Source organism: Littorina saxatilis, linkage group LG4 (genome assembly GCF_037325665.1).
Source record: "Littorina saxatilis isolate snail1 linkage group LG4, US_GU_Lsax_2.0, whole genome shotgun sequence".
Lineage (NCBI taxonomy): Eukaryota > Metazoa > Mollusca > Gastropoda > Littorinimorpha > Littorinidae > Littorina > Littorina saxatilis.
In genome coordinates this window covers 45,848,138-45,873,515 of record NC_090248.1, presented here as the reverse complement: position 1 = coordinate 45,873,515, position 25,378 = coordinate 45,848,138, and the positions used below count along the sequence as shown (strand labels likewise).

The following is a 25,378-nucleotide window of genomic DNA, read 5'->3' as shown; positions in this document are numbered from 1 at the left end:
AATTATATCACAATCATTAATTTCAGTAACCGAATTCTCTGGGAAAAAAGTTTGTTTTGATGCCAAAATGTCAAACGACTGTAGGAATCATGCGTGTGTATGTTTGTTACTAAGGAGAGGGCACGCAAACTGCAGCCAGAGCAGTAAACAAACGAACTATGTTATCACAGGCCCAGAGAACGTTCAGAAAAACAAACAAAGAAGCACACGGACAAAACCTATCTATCTATTTGAGAGAGAAAAAAAAAGAACGAAAAAATCCTTTTAGTAAGAATAAACAAACAAACAAACAAACAAACACGTGACTAATTGAATAAATACATAAATAAACACAAACAAAAAATTGTAAATAAAAGAAACAAAGAAAGAAAGAAAAATCAAATTTCAATATGGCTTCTTTTTCAAAGTTTATCTCCCATCAAGAAAAATAATAAGCCCAATAACGGCACAACGGCATATCATATTTCATGAGAGCATGGAGCAATTGTAAAATTGACCTCTTTAAAGTCTACTAATGATCAGAATTTAAAAATTAACGAAACAATCATATTCTTCAAATAAATCTAGCATCGTGGTACAAAACACATGTCCTCTCCCTCTTAAATGTTCACCTCTCCCCGGCAAGCTAAGTGATAAGAAACAAGTCGCGTAAGGCGAAAATACAATATTTAGTCAAGTAGCTGCCATTTTTCAGCAAGACCGTATACTCGTAGCATCGTCAGTCCACCGCTCATGGCAAAGGCAGTGAAATTGACAAGAAGAGCGGGGTAGTAGTTGCGCTAAGAAGGATAGCACGCTTTTCTGTACCTCTCTTTGTTTTAACTTTCTGAGCGTGTTTTTAATCCAAACATATCATATATATATGTTTTTGGAATCAGGAACCGACAAGGAATAAGATGAAAGTGTTTTTAAATTGATTTGGACAATTTAATTTTGATAATAATTTTTATATATTTAATTTTCAGAGCTTGTTTTTAATCCGAATATAACATATTTATATGTTTTTGGAATCAGCAAATGATGGAGAATACGATAAACGTAAATTTGGATCGTTTTATACATTTTTATTTTTTTTTACAATTTTCAGATTTTTAATGACCAAAGTCATTAATTAATTTTTAAGCCACCAAGCTGAAATGCAATACCAAACCCCGGGCTTCGTCGAAGATTACTTGACCAAAATTTCAACCAATTTGGTTGAAAAATGAGGGCGTGACAGTGCCGCCTCAACTTTCACGAAAAGCCGGATATGACGTCATCAAAGACATTTATCAAAAAAATGAAAAAAACGTATGGGGATTTCATACCCAGGAACTCTCATGTCAAATTTCATAAAGATCGGTCCAGTAGTTTAGTCTGAATCGCTCTACACACACACACACACACACGCACGCACGCACATACACCACGACCCTCGTTTCGATTCCCCCTCGATGTTAAAATATTTAGTCAAAACTTGACTAAATATAAAAAGCAAAATAAAACACATATATAGCAAAATATTAAGGCCCAAAAATTCTAGCATCAGTGCACCAAACACCCTATATTTTCCCCTCCTCGCGCGCCTAGCTGTCATCAGCAAGGGGAATACTAACTCTAATGGCAATATGTTTTGCCCCACAGCAGCATACAAAACATCCACACAGAGCTCTCGTCGAATGTAAACTAGAGCAAGAATAACAAGAGAAAAGCTCCTCTTCCCAACAGCAAAACGAAAACAGATAACGGAACGAAAACATCACAATGAGCGAAGGTAATCATAATAACATCTTCTTGCGTCGAAGCTACCCCCAACCCATCTTTGCCGCTTTCGTTTGCACAAACATTTCACGGTTTGCACGTGCATACAATTTGCGCTCAGACAACTTGCGTCGACTGAGAGTGGAAAAACTGGGGCAATGGTTCGCCGCGCATGCTAGGTCTACACGGTGGTGGTAAAAGATAGGTACACAAGGTTACGTACAAAATGTGTGTACAGCTATTTTTGGGCTGTGGAAACTGCCACCCCCCCCCCCCCCCCCCCCCCCCATCTAATGACAGGTGTAAACCGCCGTGAAGAAGACACGAGTAGATGTTATGCACAGAACAGTACTGTGCTCATTTTAGAGTGACTTCAGTCTGCGTTGCTTCTCCATCTAAACACCCCTTCCCCTCCCCACTCACCCAAAAAAGTTTATGCGAGTCGGAAAAGATGATTTGTGAAGAGAAGGCCCACATGTATGTGCACATAAATTGCATGGTATGGAATAAGTGGAATGGTACACAATCGAGTCATGACTTCGTGGAATATCTGACCGTGTTCATGTGATTATTACAGTGTCTGATGGCAAGATGTTTTACCCTACAGCATCAACACCTAACTCTTCTCGTAGGTAAACCACAAACACAATAACACGAGAAACGCTGCAAAAAGAAAACAAATCGACGCTCGTGCGCGTACGTGCGTTCGTGCATGTGTGTGTGCGCGTGTGTGTGTGTAAGTGCGTGCTTGCGCGAATGTGTGTATATGTGTTACATAAAAAGAAGGAAAGACAACAGTGCATTAAAAGAAATTACAAACAAGAAGATAACCTGCAATCATTATATTGGGGAGGAGACACACAAAGCAGCAGTCACTACTGAACGCCAAAACTGGTGGCTGGCATTATCCCAAAGCAATCTAAAATATCCCGCGGAACGCCAAAACTGATGTACCTATCTGTACAGCAATGTGGCAAAGCAACGCCTATCTCTACATGCTTGTCAACCTTGAGCGAGAAAAAATTGAGAGAGAGAGAGAGAGAGAGAGAGAGAGAGAGAGAGAGAGTGTGTGTGTGTGTGTGTGTATGCGTGCGTGCGTGCGTGTGTGTGTGTGTGTGTGTGCGTGCGTGCGTGCGTGCGTGTACACGTGAGTGAGTGACAGAGACCGATAGAGACAGAGACAGGGGAGGAAGTAACATAAGTGTTTGTTTGTCTGTCTATTTAAAGTTAAAAGACCAATGGGTCGACATACTGTGAATGAAACGTTTTTTCTTGTCAATATATATAATCGTTTCAATAACCTACAATTCTTGTTTTTTGATTCATTCATAACAAGGTTTCAGCGCCATGTCGTGATTTGAGACTCTCTATAGTGACCGTGTTGCGAGACTGCCTGGCAGTGTCCAAGACCAATGTCAAGTATGCGGCACTATGCCATCCATACCTGTGAATGCAGGTAACCGTTAAATACACAGCAAAACACAAGACACGCACCTGCATGGTCGTCATCATCAACATGCCTCTTGCTTACCATCAACAGCATCATAAGCACATCCCCCCCCCCCCCCCTTCTTCCTTTGTGTTTGTAACACGCCATCTTCGTGTTGGTTTTGGGTGGCGGCAACTAATCGTCAAGACAGATCTTCTGTTTCTTCTTGTTCTTCTTCTGTACAGTCTTTACACCGTTGGCGCATCATGCTGGTTTGCTTGTCCTGGTATACATGTACTTGCTACGCCGTGTTTCTACCCAGCACGAAAAGCTGAATATAAAATCCAAAGTAACATGGAGATTGGTACCAGGGGCTCACATCCACGTCGGACATCGGACACAGATATTTTTTCCAAATGTCCTATACATTTTTCATGCAAGAGGACATATGTCCTATTGTTTTTGTCACAAAGGGGTTATTGTTCGATTATGCTTTCATTTGATCTGGAAATTGTCACTACTTTCCAATTCACAGTAGTTTGATTTGCTACGATGTGTCTCTCCAAGCAGACAAAACCATGCTGTTAGTGTACGTTTTGTTGCGAGAAAAAAAGGTCCTATTCATTTTTTTTCCCGGGACAAATGTCCTATCGCTTTTACATTGTCCAGGACATTTGTCCTATGCTATCTCTCATGGATGTGAGCCCCTGTGGTACGAAAACCGGTGTACCGTGTCAATACCTGCACAACCTTCGTCTCTATCCTGTGTTTCATGCTTATCACCAACATCAGCATAATACTTTTTTCTTTGTTTTCCCCTTTTGGATGTGTGTGTGTGTGTGTGTGTGTGTGTGTGTGTGGGGGGGGGGGGGGGGGGTAGTGGTGACTAATGAGCAAAGAGAAGGCGGGGGATTCCTGGTTTACTCATTACTGTACATGAGGTAGCCTAAGCAGTTGGTGGTACTGGAGCCAATGAGCTAGAAAATAATGATTGTTTTTGGGTTTTTTCCCTTGTTCGTCTAGTCTGCAGGGGATTTGGTCACTGAAACCCAACCGAAATCACGGTAGTCGTGCTTTGTACACTGTTCTTCCATTTCACCGCAGCATTTACCTAGAATAGGTTATACATGATACTGCCTACAACATCATAATGATGCACGAAACAATATACGTGACGGTGTACATGTTTAAACATATAACTTACTCGATCTAGAGCTTCCCACTAATTCTCAAACAAACAGTCGTTCGCCGTTTGAAAGGTTAACATTCACATTTCAGACTGAGACTTATGACTTATGAAAGATTAACTTGTAAATTTATTCAATCAAAGCGTACACAATATCACTCAATGTTAAACAGAAAATTGTAAACTTCTATTCTGACTTTCGATCACTTTTGCCACGACGTTCTCTTTTCTGTCGACAGAATTGTTCAATTTATAGAATCCTGCGCGTGTAGCGTTAGCAATCAAACATACGTCTATGGGGGTCTTGTCAAATACACATTAGATGTATGCTTTGTAATAAAAACCAAGACATCCATGAAAATGTACGCTTATCATAAACAACTCTCAAGTAATCGCCCCTGACACAAACTTGGCTCTGCCACCAGAAAACCGACTTTTTCAGTGTTCGTTTCTGAGAAAGCTCCCGCCCGTGTATAATTATGAAGAAACATCTGAGTACTTGGGAAGGGCGTATAAATCTCTCTCTCTCTCTCTCTCTCTCTCTCTCTCTCTCTCTCCGCGTTTGTGTGAGAGTGAGTAAGCATGTGACTGTCTCCCTGTGCGTTCGTTCTCAGACAGACAAAACACATCAAACCCCGCTCCCCGCTCTTTGATGACGCCCCCCCCCCCCTCCTTTATCATCCCCTCTTAGAAAACAACAACACCAGAAGGCACACTGACCCACATTCCCAAGAGCAATTGAAATCTCTTCAGGCAGTTTACCCCGATTGTCGATAGCTGCCAGTGCAACAACAGTCGAGATGCGGCGATGTAGGGAAAAGTACCCACGATAAACTCGCAAACACCGAGTGCCTCACCGCAGGGAGGTAACAAATTGCCAATGATAACGTCACCACTTGAAGAAAACGGCTCTCTCTGTGCACTATCGTCTGCAAGACGAGACCTATAGTTGTTGAAAATACTGTCAGCTCTTGAAGAGAATGTTTGTTTGCCTCTTGTATTTTATCGTCGATAAAAAGAGACTAGACCTATAAAATAGTGTAAGCTCCTGAAGAGAACGGTTTGGCCTCTTGTCTTTTAGTTTTATTGTCTGTAAGAGGAGATTAGATGTCTAGTTGTATCAAATGGTGCCCGCTATTAAAGAGAATGGTTTTGTCTCTTTTAGTTTTATCGTCTATAAGAGGAGACTAGACCTATTTGTTTGTATACTATGATGTCAGCTTTTGTGAAGAGTGATTTGGTCTAGTGTCTTTTATCGTCTGCAAGAGGAGACCTATAAAGGTAGAGTAATAGAGTAAATAATTTATCCCCGAGTACGCTAGTACTTGGGCTCAGCAGACTTTAATCGTGTGTCTGTGTGTGTGTGTGTGTGTCTGTTTCGACTTAACAGCTTATTGCTGGGAAACTACTGGGCGCAGTTCGTTCAAAAGTTGATACACTAACTTGATAATAGGTCCGATTGATCGTATTAAAACTTCATAATGTTACCTGGGACCTAAATGCGAAATAAACCACAAAAACGACTTGGCGGTTGGACGAATTCAGACGGAGCAACCGCCAGCCATTGAGCTGATAGAACAGCCGAACGCGTCACACAGTGACGAGAAATATAGCGTCGTAAAAATAGCTAGGCAGCTTACGTCGATTTTTTGACCGGATGGGGACAGATCTGACAAAAGTGTCAAACTTTGTGAGGCAATTCTGTAGACCCTACTTATTAATTTTTTGCTAGGCCCCATCAAATTTGGCCAATGCAGCCCAGTCATGTGACGTCATCAATTTTTCCATAGCATTAATAGAGGAAAATACTGCATTTTCATGTCTAAGCAAGATGTTTTAAAAATGTAAAGGCAATATGATCAATGCAATGAATACAATCAGAAAAGGATACATTTCAAATAATTTTTTAATCAATAAACATTCATATTTTTGCGAGATATTTGTTTATGGTTTGACAAAACTCGAAAATAAGGCCAAAAAAATCATGTCGCGACATTGTACGTAACTTGCTTCCATAGTATCAATGAACATGACAATTAAACATGAATTTGTTTCAGAAATATTAGTGTTTATAACTGCTTATTCAGCCCCTTAAAGTTTTCAACATTTAGGAAAACGTCTTTAAAGCAATTCTGGCATGTACATCGGCAACCGCAGCTGGTACGAGTATGTGGATATCCATTGATCTATTTGTCACAGCTGCACTTGCACCATCTTGTGCATTGCCATCCAGCTTTCCTGCAACCACATGTGGTGCCACATCCTCTTGCACCCTTGCATGCACATTTGACTAGTTGGCTGCAAGCTTCAGATGCTATTGGCAGTGTCGTCCAAAAAGGGAGCCAAGCCTTGCTGTCCTTGTCCAGAGTCCAGCCCCATCCCTCTGGAGATGGTGCTTGCTGCTGGGCCTGGTCAGCAGTGGTCCAAATGCTTGCCTGGTAGACAGCACGGTTTGAATGCTGTAATAATGCTCCCTGTGTGGGAGGAAGGGCTTTCGTCATCATCTTGTCTCTGTGGCAAAACAGCTCTCTGTGGGCCTCATCAACAGAGCCCAGCTGGCTGGTTTTGTCATACAGGACAACTGTGAAGCGTTCCAGCAATTTGGCCGACTGTCACGAATGGTGCCGCGCATACTGACCACCATGATTGCCAAGCTGTTGAGTATGCCTATGCTGAGAAGGACGATGGTGCCGATGTAGTAGTCATGTAGAAGGTAGCCCTATAATCGCAATCGCCGCTCTCAAATGTTCTCTTGACCCTTTAATTCCTGGGCCAGCCCCAGTGACAACTGTTGTTGGGACGCATGGTATAAATTCAACAACAACCGGACAGAGTATATGGGGGAATAAGCTGCGGCAATGACAAAGAGCACGTACGTACAGTCCCCCCTGAAGAAGCGAACAAGGAAATAACTTACCATGAAAGTCGCAAAAAGAACTCCGCAAGACTTGGAAAGACAAAGTCGTCGCTACCTATGGCCCAATTACGCTTTAACATATGTATACCCAGCATTTTGAGGTCATTGGAACATCGGAAATCGGATCGGGTCTACTTTACTGAAGCCAGACAATGATCATGAGGAAGCAGACACAAAGATACTGCTGCATCTACAAAATGCACTGCAGACTGGGTCCTGTGCTTGCTTAGTTCGCACTGTGGACACTGACGTCATCGTCATCATCATTGGAAATTTCCGCAAGCTTCAAGCAATGTGTCCAGCGGCAGAGATTTGGATTGCTTTCGGCACAGGAAAGAATTTCACGTACTTTCACATCAATGCCATTGCTCTAGCCCTTGGAGAGGAAAAGTCTCCGTCGCGATATAACCTTGAATGGTTGAAAACTACGTTAAACACCAAATAAAGAAAGTAAAGAAAGAAAGGAAAAGTCTACAGCCCTCCCCACTTTCCTCAGCTTCACCGGTTGCGACACGGTCTCTGCCGTTTTGACTCACATGCGAAGCAAAAGTGAGTCTATGTACTCACCCGAGTCGTCCGTCCGTCCGGAAAACTTTAACGTTGGATATTTCTTGGACACTATTCAGTCTATCAGTACCAAATTTGGCAAGATGGTGTATGATGACAAGGCCCCAAAAAACATACATAGCATCTTGACCTTGCTTCAAGGTCAAGGTCGCAGGGGCCATAAATGTTGCCTAAAAAACAGCTATTTTTTACATTTTTCCCATTTTCTCTAACGTTTTTGAGATTCAATACCTCACCTATATATGATATATAGGGCAAAGTAAGCCCCATCTTTTGATACCAGTTTGGTTTACCTTGCTTCAAGGTCAAGGTCACAGGAGCTCTTCAAAGTTGGATTGTATACATATTTTGAAGTGACCTTGACCCTGAACTATGGAAGATAACTGTTTCAAACTTAAAAATTATGTGGGGCACATGTTATGCTTTCATCATGAGACACATTTGGTCACATATGATCAAGGTCAAGGTCACTTTGACCCTTATGAAATGTGACCAAAATAAGGTAGTGAACCACTAAAAGTGACCATATCTCATGGTAGAAAGAGCCAATAAGCACCATTGTACTTCTATGTCTTGAATTAACAGCTTTGTGTTGCATGACCTTGGATGACCTTGACCTTGGGTCAAGGTCACATGTATTTTGGTAGGAAAAATGTGTAAAGCAGTTCTTAGTGTATGATGTCATTGCTAGGTTTAGTTATTTGACCATGTCAAGGTCAAGCATGTGAGTCGTATGGGCTTTGCCCTTCTTGTTTGGCAAAGGAAACCTGTCTGCACGGGCTGCATGGAAATGTTATCCTGCAGTAACAGAGGCCTTTAGGTTCATTGCAGAGAATCCTTTCGTTGCCATGGAGTTGAACAGCCACCACTTCAAATTGCTGGAACGCTTCACAGTTGTCCTGTATGACAAAACCAGCCAGCTGAGCTCTGTTGATGAGGCCCGCAGAGAGCTGTTTTGCCACAGAGACAAGATGATGATGAAAGCCCTTCCTCCCACACAGGGAGCATTATTACAGCATTCAAACCGTGCTGTCTACCAGGCAAGCATTTGGACCACTGCTGACCAGGCCCAGCAGCAAGCACCATCTCCAGAGGGATGGGGCTGGACTCTGGACAAGGACAGCAAGGCTTGGCTCCCTTTTTGGACGACACTGCCAATAGCATCTGAAGCTTGCAGCCAACTAGTCAAATGTGCATGCAAGGGTGCAAGAGGATGTGGCACCACATGTGGTTGCAGGAAAGCTGGATGGCAATGCACAAGATGGTGCAAGTGCAGCTGTGACAAATAGATCAATGGATATCCACATACTCGTACCAGCTGCGGTTGCCGATGTACATGCCAGAATTGCTTTAAAGACGTTTTCCTAAATGTTGAAAACTTTAAGGGGCTGAATAAGCAGTTATAAACACTAATATTTCTGAAACAAATTCATGTTTAGTTGTCATGTTCACTGATACTATGGAAGCAAGTTACGTACAATGTCGCGACATGATTTTTTTGGCCTTTTTTTCGAGTTTTGTCAAACCATAAACAAATATCTCGCAAAAATATGAATGTTTATTGATTAAAAAATTATTTGAAATGTATCCTTTTCTGATTGTATTCATTGCATTGATCATATTGCCTTTACATTTTTAAAACATCTTGCTTAGACATGAAAATGCAGTACTTTCCTCTATTAATGCTATGGAAAAATTGATGACGTCACATGACTGGGCCGGATTGGCCAAATTTGATGGGGCCTAGCAAAAAATTAATAAGTAGGGTCTACATAATTGCCTCACAAAGTTTGACACTTTTGTCAAGTCGGTCCCCATCATATCGCTAAGCTGCCTGGCTATAAGCATGCGTATCGCATGCGAGACGATTTGCCAGGCTTTGCGCGTTGTGTGTTTGAATAATTTGATTTTTTGTGTACCCCATTTTCTACCAAGCGTTGGTTGCTCGGTCGCGACTGCGGTGGTTTAGAGGTCGCGATTTTGTGTTTTGATTCTTTTCATATTAATTTGTATTTTTTCTTATGGTTTCCTTTGTTTACATATGTTTCAGTCTTTTACCTTCACTTTACATTAAAGAATTTGGTAAAACTACCTGGGGCGTGATAAATGCAAGAATCCGCGAGCCAGGACAGTAAAAGAACTTCGTGAGCCACCAGTTCACCAGTTATGAAGAGGGTCGGCAGTATATTTTTCACTGTGATCAAATAAAAGAGAAAGGCCAGTCACCACGCACATCCTCGGCTCGCATGCAATGTAGTTATATAGCAAAGGGAATGCCTGTAATTCACACAGAGCAATCACTTGGTCTTACAAGACAAAAACTTTCATACTGGGGGAGCGAGCCAGTCTGAAGAGTACAGTAGTACCTGCCATATCCGGTCACCCATTAGTCATTGCAAAGGTGACCGCAAATATCAGGTGGCCGTTCATTACAGGCCCCCTCCTCCTCCAAAAAAAACCCAAAAACACGATCAAGTTTTCATGAAGAAAAGAAAGCGATCATCCACGAGCCGCCGATTCATTGTCTCTGTTAGTTTTGCTTTCGTTTATACATCTTAATTATTTGCGTGTTTAACTCGATCGTCCTGGCTAAGCTATTGTTTCGTATGTTTCTATGTGTGTTGTTTGGATTATTATATATGTATTTGAGTGTCAGATAAACAAGTGTTTCAAACTCACATCAGCTGTGATCGATCCGGAAGTGACTGCCGTAAATGTACATGTATGCGCATGTATGTATTTACAGTTTGCGCATGCGTAAGTATTCATGTCGTCTGCTCGTGCTGTGCCGTCTGTGCACACAACACACACACACACACACACACACACACACCACAGGCGCTCGCCCGCGAAAGTGACAAGTGGCCGTTAAGTGGCCGCTCCTGTCGAGTAAGAGGGGCACCTTAGGGCAAAAATCAGTGACCGTTGACCGCGTCAGACAGGTTAACGGCCATTAAGAGTCAATTATAGAAGGAAAACTCATTAGTCATGGGAAAGCTGGCCGCTCCGGGCAGGTTCACGCCCACGAAAGGGCCGGAAATGGAAGGGACTACTGTACTCGGGTCCAGCGCGAGCGTTTTTTATAGAGTAAGGTTTGGGAGAGAATGTTTCTTGCCTCTCGCCTTCTGTCGTCTTCAAGAGTAGACGTAAGGTGTCAGATCAATTGCCAGTCGTCTTAAAAAGGAAGTACCGGTAGGCAAGAGTAGGACAGTTCTGCGGTTTGCATCAAAGCTATGGACTTTATGATAATTTAATCAAGAAAGGGTTGGTTGGAAATTTCTGGTAACAACTCTTATCGTTAATTATAATTCAAGCTCGACACGTTGTACTGTGAACTTAGCCAATGTGGGGTGATGAATGATGTGTACCATTACTTCGCGAATGTGTTGTAGATGTAGTGAAGACCAGTTGCAAAACGGCACACTTGCAATCTCTGCTCTTATAAATGTATCATAGCTCTCTCTCTCCCTCCCTCTCTTTCGGTTGCCAGAGAAGTAAGGAATGCCGAGGCCAAGGTTATCAAGTGCATGTATCAAGGGACAGAACTATTCTAAAAGTCCGACAACTCTCTGTGGAACATGCAGAACTCCCCACACCTGGCTACTTCCCTGCTGCATTTTACCTGTCTGGTTTGGTTTTAAACAAACGAAGGTTCCCTTGGAATTTTGAGGCGAAAGGTGCTACAATGATGAGCCACCTGGGACCTGGCCATATCTGTTCCTCGAATAAAATGATTAGGTTGAACCGAGGAAGCACCACTTTTCGTTTTTGAGGTATACAAAAATGGCACATTGGCACAGAGCATTAACTGGTTTCTTGTTAGTGCTTAGGGTGTAGGGATGCTATGGTATAGAAGCTTTATTTTCTTGCTTGTTTCGCTTTCTGCAATGGGAATCTGGAGTACGACTGGAATAAATTGTTTGTGCACACGAAAGTGTGACATTTGAGCATGTAACACTGAGATAGTAAGCACACACATCTATATGCGAGTCGTTCAAAAAGGTGGGAGTGTGCCAGTGGGAAGCAGAACATATCCCTGGACCGGCCCCATTACCCAATATAATTATATTTTTATTTATTTATTTATGATGGCAAAAAAATAGACCCCATCAAGAGCGGTTATTGCCGTTTAACTAACCAGACTCCCATTTCTTCAGCATGAAACCCAGAGAAATCTGTTTTGATGTTGAGTTTTTGCGAAGAAACAGGTGGCGGGCAGATCATACATATAATGTTGATGTATGGCCTCGCTCTGAGCGCACGTTTGATGAAAAAGAATTAAAAGATCAGCCAATTCGTAGAAGTAACTAACTTGCGTGCAAGGTAGTTGAGTTCATAAACGAAATGAGAGAGAGAGTGAACATCGTTTTGGACCAAAGTCCGCAGTTACGAGAAGCCTGTAGGTGCCAGCATCTATATATATATACGACTTGTGTCTGTCTGTGTGTGTGTCCGCGATGCCAAGCCAAAGTTCTCGATCGATCTTTTTCAAATTTGGAGGCCATATTCAGCTACATCCCGGACACAACCTCATCGATGAGATATTTCAACACGTGCTCTCAGCGCGCAGCGCTGAACCGATTTTGGTTTTTCTCTGGATTCATTTCCAGTAACTCTTCTTTATCTTCTCCAGTGTTTTTCAGCGTTTACCTCCCTTCCTTCGTGTGGCGTCAATCCATATTCCCGTTTCTATTTTTAGAAGGTCACTGTCGACAACGCTCAATCCATATTCCCGTTATACTATTTTTAGAAGGTCACTACTCTTCTCCAGTGTTTTGCGCGTTTATCTCCCTTCCTTCATGCGGTGCGCCGGCAAAGCCGGGTCCCCGGCACAGCCGGGTATTCGGCTTGACTATTTCCCGGCGCAGCCGTACCCGGCGAAGCGGGTATTCATCTAGTTTTCAATGCACACACTGAAAGTGAAACAGAAATTTGCTTATGCAAGGTCAGCAATTTATCATGGGTTTTATGAATTTTCTTCTCTTATTCTTTTATAATTATTAATTAATGACCTATATGTGCTGATGACCAATTTAATTTCCTTTGTTGGATCAATAAAATGTTATGAGTTATGAGTTATGAGTTAACAACAAAGAAGAGTGTGTGAGAGAATTGAATTGAATTGAATTGAATTGAACTTTATTTAACAAGGATTAAGATTTAAGGCTATGCCTTTTCTTACATTTACAATCTGTCCTTGGGACGCACAGACACACAAAATTGAAAAATTAAAAATCAAAAAGTTCAAAAGTTTACCAACAAAAGGAGGTCAGAAAACTTCAGCACGTGATGATAAAGATGATGATGATGAAGCATGAAGAGCATACATATGTGGTTATTCATAAAATCTAATGCATACTATCCAAGTACTTACAAGTACTTTCTTTCTTTCTTTTTTCTTTATTTGGTGTTTAACGTCGTTTTCAACCACGAAGGTTATATCGCGACGGGATTTATAAGTACAAGCTGGTAGCAATCGAACATGTAGCAATAGTACAACAAAAATATGTTCAGAATATACAATGCACAGCATATCTTTGGCGTAATACTAAGTGTGGTAAATCAAAACGCGTTAAACTACTCAGACATTAAGTGTTTTTTGACACATTTTTTAAAACTTTTTAATGACTTTAAGAGCTTAAAAAGGATGATGGAAGTGAAGAGAGAGAGAGAGAGAGAGAGAGAGAGAGAGAGAGAGAGAGAGAGAGAGAGAGAGAGAGAGACGGAGCCGAGTTTTATTGATCAAAATGTCGCTCTTATGACGATGTCTTCCTGCTTTTACAGTTTTAGTCTTACGAACATAATAAAATCGCATGCCTTACCTCTTGAAAACCCTGGCCGCTCAAGGAATAGGCGCCAGTTAGAGTCCAGCACATACTAGCAAATTAGTAGAGAGAGAGGAACCAGAAAGTAACCACCATGGGGGAGGGGGGGAAAACGTAAGACAATACTGAGCAGTGTGCACCATCACTCAAATTTTACAGACACCACCTGTGTGAGTGTGTCGCAGTTTCTTTGTATCAAGCCATTTCCTTATTATAACACAGCTGTACTTTTGTGTGTGACAGTAGGGAGTGAGGTGAGACTACTGGAGTAACAGAGACTGTATGTAAGACTAAGTGTATGCTACACTTCTCTATTATGCGTGCATATAGACATTTCTCCCAATATCCCTATAACTTGAGTTGACAAATTCAGTCAGGATGATTCTCTGTAACAGTAACTATAAGGGTCGGTTGCCAGCAGGCTTTCATCCTAATTCATGGGCGCATTCTGCCAGAAAATGCGAGATCATAAATTAACAAATCCAAACGTCCATCATAAATTCCATTCTCTAAACATTCTTATCGCAATGCACTTTTGCACAGAGTTCAAAACGGAATGATTTGTTTATTTTTGACGCAAACCGTACAGACAAGATGGTATTTCATGTTACATGATTGATAGTTGGGGTTGTTGTTTTTCCTCTCAGTAAAACGCCAAATTGAGAATGAGATGAAGTATCTGCTTCAAAACGCATTGTATCTTTAACATATGCAGCTATCGGGAGGATGTCAGCCAGGCGTCAGCCAAAATTAACTTCAGACTGAATGTTTCTCTGCCAATTTCAAGCGGTACAATTACCTTGAGGGAGAAAAGCATGTCAAGATCTTGCAACGAAAGCAGATTTGTGATGTAATTCGATCAAGTTTACCCCACATTCGATTTATTCGAAAACGCACCGAGCGGTTACATCCCTTGAATAAGAAAATAATGATTGTGCGTTAAACTTAAAGCTAAAGTCAAAATATCATTTCTCATCACAAATTAGAATCCAAGGGTGGAATACAATCAGTCATGGTCCAAAGTTCGATCAGCGGTACTTTGGGGGGAGGAGAATAGTCAGTATTAAGTTTGAGTGAGATAAACAAAGCCGGCTGACGTCCTCCCTATAGCTGCAAGTATCTTTAATGCAAAAAGAGCAAGAATATAACACCACCCTATGTCACCCCTCATATGAATCTCATTAAAGGGATGAGCCATATCACAGGACGAGACTAGATATATCCTGCACAAAACATGGCATGCAGAAAGGAAAGGAGGAAACCCAAACAACATGCTAAATGTGAATCCACAATAAACCACAACATGGAGGCTGGCTTGCTAACCAAACACAGGAGGAACTATTTTCTGAAAGGCCACTGGGCCCCCCTCCATCCAACCACCTCCATCCCCTTTTGCGTTTCCCCAATGTGTTTTGCTAACCTTGCCTTCCGCCTGTGGTTGCATCAAATGTCAGGCAAATTACATGATAAAGAAGAGGCAACTCCAGTAATCTACCCCTGCACCACCAGTTATCTCCCTTGGTTCATGACACCAGGCTCTCTTAAAAGAAAACATATCTCTGACAGTGAGACATATGGGAGTTGAGTTGAATGCTCTGTAGTGTAACCATAATATAATAATCTTTTTTGCACACAACTACCCACAAGTTTGACAAACATGAGCCAGACGGAAAGAACGAAAGAAGGGAAATAACAAAAAGTGAATAATTATATGTATGTTCAATTTGTTTGCAAATTAATTGTGCATGATAAACACATCCTAATCATTAAAATGTCATGAGCAATGACATCTCTTCAAGCACACACACGCACACACACTTGACAGACTGAAACGGAAAGAGAATAAAGATTCCCAATCGAAGAACTGTCTCTCACCCAATATTATAACCATCACAGAAATAAGTATTATAATTCACATGTACACTATTAGAGGACAATATAAACCGGCAAAGAACATGGGCTCATACAATTACATTGTACACTTATCCATGCTGAATCAGACGATCAATACAAAAAAATGCATTGATAAGAATACTAGCTTAACACTTGTTAAAGCAGCAGACAAATGTTGTTATACCCACCGAAACAACGCTCCCAATACAAACCCACTGGTAAACCAGACAAACAGAGCGTTTTGTAACAGATGTGGGCAACAGATGGGCGCATAACCGTTAACCTATTCGACAAAGCATGCAGTGCAAATACATGTGTAATGAAATTCACATGGAGCCCACAAAAAAGGCCTGCTTTGAATTACCGCTGGTCTACAAATAATCGTGTTTTCGGAATCAGCTGCAGATGGCAAGGTTTGGCAAGCATAAAGATAACGTTTCATATAAACACACTGGCGTTGAGTCAATGCAGACATAAAATGCTTAGCATGCCTTTGATTCCTGCTGTGTGCTGTCCCAAACCAAACATTAACTTTGCATCCAAGTATTCATGCAGCCTTATCAATCCATGTCATCAACTATGTCTTTTTATATTGAGTCATTCTTTAGTACAGTGGTAGTCTGGTGTATGAACCTGCAATGATTGAATGAAGAAAATCCTTGGGAATAGCCAAAAGTGTCCCTAGATTGCAGGTGATCTGTCATGACAGGTGCTTTTTGGAAACAATTAATAGACAAATGACTACAGAAGGTGTCCTCCATTTGGCAGGTGTCCTTACATCAAAGGGGCCTCATATTAAGGTACAGCTGCAATAACAATATCCAAAGACTTGTATAAAGCCTAATAACTTAATCATTTCTAAAGGGTTCCTGCATGACATGAGTATTGTGTTTGTAAGCTTGCAGTTGTACAGTGAACCCACTGACGGTTAACTACTTAAAGCTATACCTTACTCAGCAATACATACAGTACCAGACATATCTGGCACACAAAACATGAACATATTGCAGTGTTGTTGCCAGCCTAAGAAGACAATATGTCATTTGGACCTCCCTAAAAAAAACCAATAGGTCCAAATGTCCTGGCTTTAAAAAAACAATAGGTCCAAATTGTACCGCCATACCTTTGATACATGCAATGCAAAATAACTTACAGTCCGGAGTTAAATCTATCTTTTTACGCAAAAATGACAATAAACCCATTGAACAATGATAACACTTTATTATCTGATTCTCATAGAAATTAGTGTATGGCGCTCATTTGCTGATTTTTGGCAGTACACATATATGGTGACTTTATGTCTCAGTCGCCCCCGGAAACCGACAAGCTGTTTGCGTCGTTTTCGGTAAATAGGTACACCGGCTGGATCGGGTATTTCTGTAAACGTAGCCTCGAGTGTCAATGACGACAAACACGGACTCGGCACCAAGTGCATTTTCACTCGTAGCGAACATGAGCATTTCGATCGGGGTTTGTTTTCCGACTTTGCAACTCCCATTCCATTCATTGCAGACCTTGTCCGCCTTGTACAAATATGTATCGGTCAGTTGACCACCAAAACGTAAAAACTATCGGTCCATCGACCGGACAAGGCTAGGTCCAATGCGTCAAATCAGAAAGGAATGCGTCAGAGACCGAAGACCGAGGCCTGGCAACAACACTGATATTGTGTATATATATATATATATATGTGTAATCAGAAAATCATAGAGTGACCTACATGATCTGGTTCATCAACAACGAAAACTCGCCTGGATTTCAAACCAGTTTTTCTTGTTTTTTTTAAAAAAAATTCAAAAGAGGAAAAAATCAGACAGCTTTCTTTCTTTCTTTCTTTCTTTGGTGTTTTACGTCGTTTTCAACCACGAAGGTTATATCGCGACGGAATCAGACAGCGACACTGATTTCCCCGCTTCAGTTCTCTGACACAAGTCTTTTGCCTTGCTGTCTTGGCAAGCAGATGCACTGGGCTCTCCGAGAATTAGAGAACTCTTTTTGTTTCAATCAATGTGAAAAGCTTTTAGCTCGCAAAGGAAGCTTGGGACAACTGAAACTTCATCCTGCAGTAGAACATGCACGAGCATCCAGGAATAGTCCTTTGAGGAGATAAGCAGCCTAACTACACAGACGGCCGCACATTTTGTCAATACTTCAAACAAAGTGCCAATAGAAGCGGCAAGAACTTTTTTATTTCTTTTGCTTGTCACACATTTTCTTTTCTGGCGTCTCATTTTATACAGTGGTACAGTGGAACCCCTCTTTTAAAACCCCTGTTTTCTAAGATTTTTATGTTCACAACTATTGAACTATCGCCGTAAATCTACCCATGTTCTAAGACTCCTTCCTTTTTAAAACCTAATTTTCACAGATTATTGTAGGCCTTAAAAGGGGGTTCCATTGTACCTGCAATGTGAGGCCATTCTGATGAGAGGACACAAATACAACAACAACAACAAAACACACATATAGTTGATTTTCTACAACATGACGTAGAAAAAAAAAAGTTACCCGAATGGGTATGAATTTAAAAAAAAAGGTACTTACCGTTTGTAAACAAACAGGGATCCTCCAATGTCACTCTTGTCCTAAAATAAATAGATAGAAAAACAAATGAATTGATAAAAAAAAACTGGAATCATCTTGTTCTGAATATTATGTTCATATAACTTTTTTGTGTGTGAAGATTTACCTGCTAATGTAACAAAAACCATGTTAATAATATTATCAAGGAGAGAGAGAGAAAAGCCAGAGTAGGGGAGGTAACAGCCCTTTAGGGTATCAGTCCTCAAGCAATCACACCCAACAGCCCAAGTTTTCTCCCCTTAATAGAACCCAATGAATGAACATTGCTGGCATCAGACACAAGAATGTTATTGCTTCCCTTTACCCACGAAAGCAACTGGAAAGCTGAACCAGTTTCCCATGGAACGGATTTTCATTGAATTGCCGAAACAGCCATAAAAGTCTTGGCTATCTTCCTAAGTGTTAAGCCTTCCTTGGCATCATCTTTAGCCTAACTTTCAAAAACGTTTGGCAGATATGCTAACATCACAGCAAATATTTCAACGATTTGTAAAATGTTTATAAGTAATCCTGTTGGTGTTGTGATTTATTCGGCAAGTATGTTCAGCGAGGGATCTATTTCCCAGAGTCAACTTTGTGCACTCTCCTCAGTGTCCGAACAACCCATGTGCATACACATGATAAAGAACCCAAATTCACAGCGAAAGTCTCAGGGCTTGGTAACATGAATACACGCATGCAGGAAACAGAAGAAAAAATGGTAGCGAGCTACTGTATGGCAGCTCGCTTTCCCAACAGAGAAAGCAACCCGAATTTCCATTAGGGTTACTTCCCAGGACAACAGAAAAGGGCTTATTTCTCGGCGCAAGGATGCGTGGCAAGTCAAAATTCTCCGACTTTATTGTTTACCTACTTCTTGAAATTCTCTTATCTAAAAACAAATTGTTGTCTTACAAACTGCTACTTTCAACTAACTTCAAGAAAGTCACTAGCCTGCCGGTAATTTACCTGACCTCGGACAGACTGTGCAAAAGAATGATAATGACACAATGATAGTATGTATGATAATGACACAATGATAGCATGAACAACTGTTACTGTTAGATCTATGTATACACATACACACAAAATAGCAGTGATACAATCGACAACTGGGCTGCGGTCAGCAATGAATAGGCTATTGCAGCTGGCATGTTGTCTAGCTTTTATGTGTGCACTGTGCTTCAGTTACAGAAGTTGTACTAGAAACTTCCCCCGAAAGCGGCCCATGACTGCCTAAATCAGTAAATGGCGGGGTAACAACGACCATACTCGTGTAAATAACACAAGTCTACGTGGGAGTTTCAGCCCATGAACGCAGAAGGAGAAGACTATTCTTAGTACTCCAAATGTGACTTTGTGAGCAATCTATAATTCACGCAACTTATTTAATATTTTCAAACTTGAGCATTGCCCTTCTGATGAAAGTATACGTGCCTGTATGTATGTGTAAGTGGGTTTTATTTGTTACTTTGTTAGTGTTTTAAGTGTAGTTCCCAATTTTAACTGTAGTGTCACACAATGTTGTTGTTTTTAAACACTCCAGACAAGAAATGAGATTACGTTGGAAAGTTGAGACAGGTAGCATTAAGTTCCATTAAAGTTCTACACAGTCTTTAGCACTGGATTGTTATTACTGTGATTTTGAGTGTGATCAAAAATATTAAGCACAGGCGTCATATATTATCAAATACAAGTTGGTAGTTATAAGCCTCACTGACATATCGTGACGTCTGTGGTCTTGAAAAGGTGTGAGTTACACTTGTCCAAACAAGCAAATTACAAGTTTCTCAAAGGAAATTATATGATCTAAGCACACAGTTCACAGTGCTTTAATATATCATGATATATGATATCAAACACAAACTCTTCAAGTTTGAATGAGTTTGCTTGTAAACTTGTGTAGAAATTACTACTAGAATCAGTAAAGACAGAGAACCATGCAAGTATCTGCACCTCAAAACAAAGGAGACGATACACACATACAGCTTGAATCTAGGTGTGTACACATTTACTTGCACACAATGTGGATTACAATTAATGTCAGAAAAGCTCAATCACACTTGTGGCGGGAAATACAAATTGACGAACCACAATTTTTATTAAGCTGGCAGCATTGAATGTGGCATATATATTTCTAAGCATGTTTTGATTGTTTATACACCCAACTGAGACCAAAAACAGTTAAATCGTTGTGTTACTTGTACCCTGAGCCGTACAGCCCCTTTAAATAATTTAAACTAATAACAATAAAATGTAAGTTTTGTAATGCAAGTAGACTGTACAGTTATTTGAACTCTGCGTGTCATAAAGTCACATACACTATCAGTATAAGATTTACTATGTAGTTGGATAGCGAGAATTACACTGCAGATGGATCTTCGTCTGTTTTTTTGCGAACAGGCTGTAATGTAGCTACCACACCGGTTTTCAGTGCTATGCGCATTATCATTGAGCTGCCGCAATGCGGCCGTGGGAAACGTTTCTACTGATCAATGTTTAGAAGTACAAAGCAAGTTATGAGAGACACTTCAAAAATATTGGCTCACCCATTCGTTTTTAATCTTCTGGTTATAGTTGTACAAGTGTACTTGTGTTGCCATGCCCAGAATCTCCGTAATATAAGGGTCTTGCTGCTGCAGGGTAGTAAGATTGATAGGATGGTCCGCCATTTTGGTAGCTCTGCAGGGTCGCAGTGAATATGGTGGCTCAGCAGCAGAATATACGATAACAGACAATTAGCTATTTTTGCGTGGCTTATACGTTAGTTATAAATTATTGTTCTACTTTATTCACTCTAGACATACCAATAGCATGTTTGTAATTTTTTATTATAGCTTGGATCTGCTTAAAAGGAAAGTTGACAAATTACAAGTATAAATGGTCATGAAAATTTTCATATGAAAACGTGCATAATGAATGACTTTTCCTCAGAAAATATGCAGAACGTTTAAAAATCGAATTACTTGGATTTTGTTGTGTGTTTCAAGTTTGTCTTTGTGATTTCTTCATAAAAAGAAAATAAATGACTTGTTAGTCAAAGAATGGTTCGGCACTGAAGTCCCCGGATGGAAGTGCAAATTTGTAGGTTTATCGGAAAAATGGACGAAAACGAGAGATAGGAGGAATACATTTTCAGGAACATCCCTGTCTGTGTTTGTTCCTTACCATGGCCTCATCGCCAACAGGTTTGTAGATTTGTTTGTAAACGTATTTTGATTGTTTATGCAAAGTGCCGACTAATGAAGATGCGGTCTGCTTGGTGTCTCTCGGAATCGGCAGCAGCCGCAGCAGACATCATTGCCTGGAAACATGGCAGCTTCATGGCAGACTCGCAGAGCAATCTCGGTCATGCTATTTTGTCACGCTAATAGATTCATGCTCGATTGAACATGCCGATGTGCATTCTTTTTGTCATTTTTGGAACACTTTTTGTGAATCTGCGGGCGTTTGTGCGTAGCAGACGACAGTCTGCGCTCAAATCATCTGTGACTGTCAACACGGACCGCATAATGCAGTCTTGGGGATTTTAGCACAGACAGAAATAGAGAGGAGTGGACGTAGCCTAATACAGTTTTGAAGAATGAATTGCAGTGTGATTTTATCACCGGTTATCGTGCTTTATTTTGCTGTTAATTCAGTATAGTCTACTTATTTATTTCATACCAAAGGTTGTGCAGTTAAAAGAAGAAGAAAAAAATCATGTCTGCAGGTGAGGTGTGCATGTCATTGTGGTGATGTTCTACTTTCTGTTGCTAATAATTTAGGAAAAAGCCTTTGTAGTTAATCAGTAAGCTTATCCAGAGAAAAAAAGTTTCTGTTATGTAATATAACAAAACAATTTAAATGAAACAACAGCAACAACAAACAAGTCACATGAAGCGAAATTAATACATTTAGTCAAAACTCAGAGAACGATACTGAACACCGCACATTTCATGAACTGATGAAGACAATGCTTAGCAGAAGGATACCCTGCGACCGAGACTGAAAGTGCTGACACACTATGATATGGAAAATGTAGCTGATCTTGAAGTGACAAGCCAGTGTAGCTAGCGTACAGCACGTAATACTAATAAAAAAGCGTGATTTTCTTTGTTCATTTTAACTTTCTGAGCTTGTTTTTAATTCAAACATAGCACATCTACATGGTTTTTTAATCATGAAATGATAAAGAATAAGATGAAACCATATTTGTATCAATTACTAATTATTTTAATTAAATTGTGAAAATTTTGTGACATTTGTTTTGTTTTGACACTTTACCTTTTTCCTTTTTGGGGGGGAAGAGGGGAGGGGGGGGAAGTAAAGTGTCAAAACAAAACAAATCTCAAAATTCTAAATGAAATTAATAATTTTAGTAATCGATCCCCAAAAAAGGGGGATGATTCTTGTTGTAATCACGCACATTAACTTGATTAAGACAAGTTGCTTGCCTGCACGATACACAAATATTGCCAGGATTGTGTTTTTGTGTGTGTAGGGTTTGTGGTTTTGCTGTTTTGTTCTTGACATAATACTGGGCACCAGGATCACAAAACAGTGACAGAAAAATCCTTTGTAAATCTTGATGTCACTTTACTAGGAAAGCTAGCCACTAAATTCATATATATAGATCCACTGGGAAAGCTGTTCAAGTTACATTTGCAAATGTACAACTCTAGACATACTGTGCCCCTTCAGGGCAAGGTCTCATCAGCTAAGTGCAACTGCAAATGAATGACTTAACACTTACAGGGAAAGTCATCTTTATCAGTTGTATTTGTAAGCACTTGTTTTCTTTTCAATCATTGCTGATTCAGGTTAGAAGCATTGCATGATCCATCATAGTAAATAAGTAATAGTGTTCATCTGAGATTAGAGTGTTGTTGTAATCAGCTATGATTAGAAATAGAACTAGACAGAAAAGGAGTGACGGCACAGTGCAAAGTGACTTTCTTTGTTATTTATGTGCAGTCGCAGTTACACACACACACACATACACACACACACACACACACACACACGCACACACACAACATTCAACACACACAAACACAGACGGATATGTTTTTTGTTGCAGTAGGTCACAAGACCAATTCAACTGAATAGATGGCAATGGATTTGAGAAGGCAATAATAGCTTAGCTATTAAAATCGTTAAACTTACAGTCACAATCTTTGGTCATGGAATGCAAATTGGTCCAATGATGCGCTAGACCATGTATCAGTCGCTAGACCATGTATCAGTCGGTCTTCTGAAATGTCGTTAGGGCATTGACCAAAAGACCAACCCTTTGGCCACCCTGCCACCCAGCCACGCACACACACTCAAGAGGTTCTCTATGTCAGTATCAGTCTGTCTCTCTCTCTCTCTCTCTCTATCTCTCTCTCTCTCTCTCTCTCTCTCTCTCTCTCTCTCTCTCTCTCTCTTTCTCTCACACACACACACATAGTGACATACACACACACACACACACAAAAGGCAAAGAAAGCATGACATGGGTATGCAAATGAGTAAAAGTTTTAAATGAATTACATGTGTATGTATGTAAAACCTTGAATACTAACCATCATTGTGTGTATACATGCGAATACACAGACATGTCAGGAGACATCGATCTGAAAGTGAAAGTTACTAGAGCTCTACGTTGATAGATCTATAAACAAGCTTACTCTGCGCTTGGTCTTTACCAAGCGGGCATAAGGCCAAGAGAATGTAAAAGTCAATATTTTTTACTTTCAGATTTTTCAACCAAACCTATTGTCTTCTCCCGATCCTGGAACTTTTTATGACCCTTCAAAATAATTGTTTTATTAAAAATGACTAAACCCTTACAGTTACAGACAAAGAAAGAAAAGTTACTCTTCTCTGACATAAATGGGACACAGCTCACATGATTTCCAGCCAATAAAATGTCACATGCTCTTATGATAAAAAAACCACTTCAATCACAAACAAGTCGCGTAAGGCGAAAATACAATATTTAGTCAAGTAGCTGCCATTTTTCAGCAAGACCGTATACTCGTAGCATCGTCAGTCCACCGCTCACGGCAAAGGCAGTGAAATTGACAAGAAGAGCGGGGTAGTAGTTGCGCTAAGAAGGATAGCACGCTTTTCTGTACCTCTCTTTGTTTTAACTTTCTGAGCGTGTTTTTAATCCAAACATATCACATCTATATGTTTTTGGAATCAGGAACCGACAAGGAATAAGATGAAAGTGTTTTTAAATTGATTTGGACAATTTAATTTTGATAATAATTTTTATATATTTAATTTTCAGAGCTTGTTTTTAATCCGAATATAACATATTTATATGTTTTTGGAATCAGCAAATGATGGAGAATAAGATAAACGTAAATTTGGATCGTTTTATAAATTTTTATTTTTTTTTACAATTTTCCGATTTTTAATGACCAAAGTCATTAATTAATTTTTAAGCCACCAAGCTGAAATGCAATACCGAACCCCGGGCTTCGTCGAAGATTACTTGACCAAAATTTCAATCAATTTGGTTGAAAAATGAGGGCGTGACAGTGCCGCCTCAACTTTCACGAAAAGCCGGATATGACGTCATCAAAGACATTTATCAAAAAAATGAAAAAAACGTATGGGGATATCAATCCCAGGAACTCTCATGTCAAATTTCATAAAGATCGATCCAGTAGTTTGGTCTGAATCGCTCTACACGCACACACACACACACACACACACACATACACACACACATACACACACACATACACCACGACCCTCGTTTCGATTCCCCCTCGATGTTAAAATATTTAGTCAAAACTTGACTAAATATAAAAAAGTAGTATCAATAGTAAAACCCGACATTCCAACCTTTTTTTGTGCAGTTGGAGAATTGTTTTTTGCTTACCTGTAAATAATTGTCAAGTAATGACTGAATGTTTTAACGAGCGTGGAGAGGGAGGTTTGTCTCCCTAGGTATGTGCGTTTGTCTGTCTGTCCAGAGCATAAATATATCTCAAAAACTTCCACTGTACCAGACCGATTTTTATGAAAAATAGGTTTACACATTTTTGAGAGCATTTGCTTGTGTTGTTTTTCTCCGATATTTTGATGGCCTGTAATGTCATGTGGGCAAGTGTCCCCACATGACATTGTTTCCGCGTGACTTAAAGGCCAGTCACTAGTGAGGGAGTATGTCTAATAAACATGTACAGGAACCAGGTGTCATAAATTTTTGTCTGCGAAAAAACAAGGGTTTCTCACTCTTTCACGACCCTTACAATTCCGACAGAGTTATTTCAGAA

The 25,378-nt window shown here is 40.3% G+C and overlaps 2 protein-coding genes across 4 annotated transcripts in view; one reads left to right on the top strand and one right to left on the bottom strand.

The window, feature by feature from the left end:
- LOC138964888 (mRNA-decapping enzyme 1B-like) overlaps nucleotides 1–20,800 on the bottom strand; it is a 173,514-nt gene extending 152,714 nt beyond the window's left edge. For both annotated transcript variants that reach the window (XM_070336955.1, XM_070336956.1), the window contains exons 1-2: nucleotides 20,669–20,800; nucleotides 18,102–18,142 (exon numbers count right to left, since the gene is read on the bottom strand). In XM_070336955.1, coding sequence (XP_070193056.1) covers nucleotides 18,102–18,142; nucleotides 20,669–20,791 — 164 coding nt within the window. In that variant the 5' untranslated portion in view covers nucleotides 20,792–20,800. The remainder of the gene's footprint in view (nucleotides 1–18,101; nucleotides 18,143–20,668) is intronic.
- Nucleotides 1–25,378, top strand: part of LOC138964892 (voltage-dependent L-type calcium channel subunit alpha-1D-like) — a 56,898-nt gene that overhangs the window by 30,570 nt on the left and 950 nt on the right. The window contains exon 1 of one of the 2 annotated variants that reach the window (XM_070336963.1): nucleotides 21,039–21,307. The exons of the other annotated variant lie outside the window; for it this stretch is intronic. Within the exon in view, the coding sequence (XP_070193064.1) occupies nucleotides 21,289–21,307 (19 nt within the window). The 5' untranslated portion in view covers nucleotides 21,039–21,288. Of the gene's footprint in view, nucleotides 1–21,038; nucleotides 21,308–25,378 lie in introns of those variants that run through there. 2 annotated transcript variants of the gene reach the window in all.